The sequence below is a fragment of the Saccostrea cucullata genome, unplaced genomic scaffold (assembly GCF_032062105.1).
Source record: "Saccostrea cucullata isolate Sc308-1 unplaced genomic scaffold, CSIRO_AGI_Scuc_v1 ctg103, whole genome shotgun sequence".
Classification (NCBI taxonomy): domain Eukaryota; kingdom Metazoa; phylum Mollusca; class Bivalvia; order Ostreida; family Ostreidae; genus Saccostrea; species Saccostrea cuccullata.
The window spans coordinates 587,788-593,815 of NW_026937060.1; the positions used below are offsets into that span (position 1 = coordinate 587,788).

At 31.6% G+C, this 6,028-nt stretch overlaps 1 protein-coding gene across 1 annotated transcript; it reads right to left on the reverse strand.

Annotated features, from left to right (window-relative positions):
* Nucleotides 1–3,578: 3,578 nt before the first annotated feature.
* LOC134247139 (uncharacterized) lies at nt 3,579–5,895 on the reverse strand. The gene has a single exon (XM_062729469.1). The coding sequence runs from the start codon at nt 5,885–5,887 to the stop codon at nt 5,129–5,131; it is 759 nt and encodes a 252-aa protein (XP_062585453.1). The 5' UTR covers nt 5,888–5,895; the 3' UTR covers nt 3,579–5,128.
* Between the last annotated feature and the right edge of the window lie 133 nt (nt 5,896–6,028).

Consider the following 6,028-nt stretch of genomic DNA (forward strand, 5'->3'; position numbering starts at 1 on the left):
ACATGGTCATGAGAAAAAATCCACATTTCACAATCAATCATCCAGTCGGTCCATAACTTTTTCCCATACAACCTGATACTATAGCATCTCGGTCGGAGCCTTAAAGAAGTGCAAACAGTGTGATGGATCCTTAATACAGTCATACAAATAAAATACTTGACATACACGGCACGAAATGTATAAAAAAATCTCTGAAGTTGCATTGTCCTCTTGGCGACCCTGACACATTGGAATGTCATTTCCGCCTTTTTCACTTGAAGACTTCCACAACGGGAGATAACTCTTATGCACACTTACTCATTCTTGTCATCTTATTTTCTTTGATCATTTTTGGAGTAATTTTAAGTTTTATCAACTTATAAATTTTTACAGCCTTTCTAAATATAAATTCAGACTAAAATATGTTTATTGGTCATCAAATGAATCCATATTAATAGTATTTGATTAATTCTGTGGTACAAAATGAGAGCTTTGCTAACATGCTTAGGTCATCATTTCAACAATTTATAAATTATATCTGCACTAAATAGCCAAGGGTGAATTTTTTATATTTGATAGAACATAAATCAATTATTATAAAAAACTTTATTTGATCAAATTATTTTATCCCCCACCGCTGTACCACTGTACTAAATATCCATAATAATTCTGAATTTCCAAATTTCGCCTAAGATATGGCTTCAGTATAGACTGCAGATAGTTGTAATCATTATGGAAAATAGGTATTTGTAATTTTTGACATATATGTATTTATGAAATAATAAAATACTGTATTTAAAATAATTATGCAGTGACTTTATCAGGCCTCAAACTTTCCTATTTTTACCTTCTATATAATGCCAATTATTGCTAAATATAGAAATTGGGTTGTTACTAAAAATAGATGCATGTGACACACTTTTACAATTTATTTTTTATATCCTAATACAACCTAGATCTTAAAAATATATGACAAGATGAAAAGCTCTATACACCCTTTTGGACATTTTTTTCAGATTTTGCATGTTTTTCTCAGAGACAGGCTGTTAAGTTTACTTGATTAGAAACCTTTGATTTAATTGGAAACACACGTCCAACAATTTTGTTTTTCTATTTCTTAACATTTTATTACATCAAAAATTTGCACCTCCCTATATTTCTAGATATTTGCAAGAAAATTGTATAATTCAAGTTGAAAGAAATTTCTGAATCTCAGCAAAAGGAACATCCAGATAGCCCTTCAGTGACAGTGCAAGTAGAAACGTAATGGAGAGAGAGAGAGAGCTTGTAAAAAAAAGATGGATATTGAAAATATAAAAAGAAAGAAAAGTGCGTTATTGTTTATTACTACCCAGTAAATACGAAAGTGTCAACACATCCTTACTTCCTCTCCTCTCCAAAACAAAATCAATTTAAGGGTCCTCCACACACCCACAGCTTATGTTCTCATATTATTGAGCATTACTTTTAACAAGCATATCAACCTTTAAAAACTGTCCAGGGATTAAAATGTAATTTATACGGATTTTTTAAAATAAAAAATTCACAAGTTTCAAGAAATTTTTCCCAAGGCGTTTTCATACTTAGCACAACAAATTTTGTCTTACCCTTTCGTATATTTTTAAGCTCACAGAATAACCATAAAAACTTAATTTTATCGATCAACATATTTTTTACAGAAATTTATTTTATATATAAAAGGTACATAAAACTCATTTTCTCTGAAATACATCTCGGGAAAAATCAATAAGGACTCCTTTTGTACAGAAGAAACAATAATGAATTAGATTACGTCAAAAAATTGAATTAAAATTAAATGCACTAATGTAGAAAAACATTTTCAAAATCTTTGGTATCAAAGGCCCTTTTTGGAATTATCTTTCCTGTTACATGTACCCGGGACTCAAAAACTTTGGCAAGTCTCCGCATACGTCACCATACTATGTATATTTATAATTACTGGCCACTGAATTGAACAAATATAAAAGAGGAAAACTAGAAACTCACACTATTTTTTCAATATTTATAAACACACAATGAGATAATGTATTATTGAAACGCACAAATTAGTGTGCCGAAATTTCAACTATCAAAACAGACTCGGTTGATTAACCTGAAAGTATAAATAATTAACCTAAACGTTTCTCGTCATACCCACTGGTACCTATTGTTTACGAATTATTATGTAACATAATCCAAGACGTCTGTTGTTCTTTTCCTTTTCCATCGGTCACACCGTGACCGTGATCATGCCATGTGTTCGAATTCATTGTTTACAAACGGTGCTAGGCCAAATCGTTCAAGAATAAATTCGATAAAACCGGAAGTAAAAGTATTTTTTCTCTATATACGTCACATTTCACATGGTGTGGAGGACCCTTAAAATGTAACAAAATAAAAAACAAAATTTCAACTAAAGAAAGTGAAAAGGGCAAGAAAGAAGGACTAGATCTTGGTAATCTATTTCTATCTAGTTGCAAATATTTGAGGACATATGCTGTGCAGATGTATAGATACAGAATATAGAATAAATAAAGAATTGGATACACTGTAAACCTAAATGAAAGACAATTAATTCAGATAATCATGTAGAATTGACAATTATCATTACTGATTTTAAGAATAAAGATTTTCTTCTTTTCACAATTATTAGTTTGGTTAAATTATTAATTAATATTTTGTAAACTTTTTTAAAACAATAGTTTGAACCTATTTAGATCGTAAATGTTAAAAAGAACGAAGTACTAAAATATAAAGAATTGTTAACTTTTATGATGTTCAACGTTTAACTTTTCCACAACCACTTATGTAAATCTGTACACATTTCTTTTAAATTCTTTTCTTGGACATCATGGTGAAAAAAGGGCAACATATATCAGTTTAGAAAATTCTGCACAACTACACGAAGAAATAAACAATGTTCCACCAAAAAGTCATTTTGTCATTTCAAGTTTATAGACGTAAAGTGTGTCATATTGTCATATTTATGGAAAATAATGGTAATCGTGTAGTAATTTCAGTTTATTATAATTTGTAATATGACAAAAGAAACAAACAGAACGGAAAAAGGAACAAAATGGGACGAAACAAAAATTAAAAACAAACAAAGAATACATGGTATTTCATTTAGAATTTAGCAAGGTATTGTGTAAAATATCTATAATAATTTATGTCCCAATAATGGCTATATAAACTTTTCTACTTTCCATATTTAATAAACACTTTCAATTTGTACACAACAATTTAACTGTCACAAAGATAGGGGTATGTATCACTTTATATATACTTAATTGATCATCATATGTATCGCTATTTGCATTTGACAAAAAACTTTAACAATTACATTACATATCACAAAATCATGTTTAGATATGGAAAAATCTATATGTTTACCAAGATGCTGTACAATAATTAATTTTACAAATATGTATTATACTAGCACGTAGGAGCTAAGTTTATATGATTTTTAATTTTAATACATTAATATGTATTATGTGCTCTTAAATGCGGGCAATAATGAACAACTCAGTTCGTATGTACATGTACCTGAAGCACATTTGCAGCTTTGTTCTGCAGCCATTAAAATGATAAAGCGAGTGTTTGTGAATAGAGCATTTATTACATTACAAATGCCAAATAAAATGAAAAATTTTACAATTTCAGAATGCAGCAGAAGGTGGGGTGCAAAAAATATCCCACACCTTCAACACAAGAAAATCAGTAATCTGAACAATAATAAAAATGTGCATGGAGGTTTGAAGGGGGGTGGAGGAGGGTAAAATTTTAAAACCACGTTTTTTGGAGCCAAGCGGAATTATGAATATGGGTTAGGCTAATAGCCGTAAATAGAGGGCGCTTGGAAACTATAACCCGGAAAAACCCCTCAATACCCAAACATTCATACACATTATTAGTAAATCAAAATACAAAAACTTTGAGCATTTAGATCCCATAAATTCCTTTATATACATAAATACACTTATGTGCTCTTAAATGCGGGCAATAATGAACAACTCAGTTCGTATGTATATGTACCTGAAGCACATTTGCAGCTTTGTTCTGCAGCCATTAAAATGATAAAGCGAGTGTTTGTGAATAGAGCATTTATTACATTACAAATGCCAAATAAAATGAAAAATTTTACAATTTCAGAATGCAGCAGAAGGTGGGGTGCAAAAAATATCCCACAAGAGGGACAATGAACTTATAGAGAAGGGTCCCTCGCCCCACCCAAAAATGTGCTTCAGTTCAACATGAGTATGATGATAAACAAATAAATTGATATAGGGATCAATGGAATACTTAAGAGGAATAGTAATCGATTCACATTCAAAAATTTTATATAAAGTTTTGTCATCTTGTATTATACACATACTCATCACACTAATTAAATATTACTGTTAAGTTATAGACCATAATGCATAGAAACGAAATTTATGTTCTTACACAAATAATCCTCTGTTTAAATTCCCCTTGTTTTATCCTGCCCATGAGGAACATAGCCTTGTCCGAACATTAACCAAATATAAATATATGCGTATACATGTATATTGTCTGTTAAACGATAACACAAAATCAAGTAATAGTAATCAGCATGTCCCGCTATATATAATGCACTAGACGGATAATGGAAATGATCCATATAAGAAATTCTAACATATAAAACACACTAGGCTTAGTAAGATATAGTTCCACCATCCACTCACAGGTTGAAAGTAATTAACATATGTACATAATCATTACATATCTTGTAACAGAAAAAATGACATGAAACATTAACAATCCTCTATATCAAAAATCTTGAGTGCCGCCTCAGACAGTCACCCAAATCTAATAAATTTACCGTACATGTTAATGTAGCTATAAATTAAGACAATCAAACATGTTGCAGTGTAACTCTCTCATTCATGATAAAAAATATGACACCATGAAATTAACCTAAAACATCATACATATGCCAAATTATGAGATTATTGAATTAAAAATTTATTACCTGGAAAGGAATGCAATGAAAAGAGATGAAAAATGCTTCAAACAGAATCCCCCTTCCTTCAAAATACAATCAAGTGACCAAAAATAAAGGATACCGCCTCAGACAGTTATCCTTTATATTTGGAGCTTCTAACCTCTTCACAAAAACATGTACACACTAAAATGTTAGAAACATTGATACCCTAATGTATCTCTTAAATGACTCTGAGTGCCATCGTCCCATGACTCTTATTTGTGAATCTGAAAAACCCTGTAAATGTGCCTGGGTTGCTGCTCCAATCCTGAAGCTGTGTGCTTTAAATGTGTTAGAATCAAGCTTGGAAAATTTTAGTGCTGACCTCAAAACATCACAAAATTCTGTACGCGAGATGGGTCGTCCTGATCTGTAGCAAAATAGGGCTCCTTCTTCTGCACCTCGCACCTCCAAATAATTTCTCATAGCTTGCACCGGACAAAAGCTGCATTTGGGTTGGGGATTTATTTCCAGCTGGACAGGTTTTTTACCTAAATTATGTTTGAAGTTGATCATTGTAACAACCATGCGTACTTGTTTTTGGTCACGCCTGAAAGAAACATTTCTTCGAAGCAACAGGTTTGGATTTGAGCCAGAACGAACTGTGATTTCTCCCACTCTTAGAAAAGCATAAAATGCTAAAAGAAACATCGCCATGTACAAATATTCTTGGTACTTAGAATTGGCTACATGTGGTATTGCCATCAGGAGCTTCCCGAGAATATCCAAAGTAATTGGTTGTCGGATATCTGAAGAATTGACCAGCCGTTTTGCCCCACTTAACATTTTCTTGATCAAGAAATGATTTGAGAGATCTGGGGCATTTGTCATGTTGAAATAGTAAGCCAATGCTGCCAGGTAAGTTGATATTGAGCTTGGTGCTAATACAAAAACTTTGAGCATTTAGATCCCATAAATTCCTTTATATACATAAATACACATTATTTGTAACAAGCTACAGGACTTTCATACATGTTTCATCTAAACTTATCTTTTATTCGCTATCTGCAAGACAGATCGCATGTGTGCGTCATGTTTCTCTAA

Excerpts from the sequence above, each read along its gene's own strand:
- LOC134247139 (XM_062729469.1), bottom strand. The coding sequence starts at position 5,887 with ATGCTCAAAGTTTTTGTATTAGCACCAAGCTCAATATCAACTTACCTG.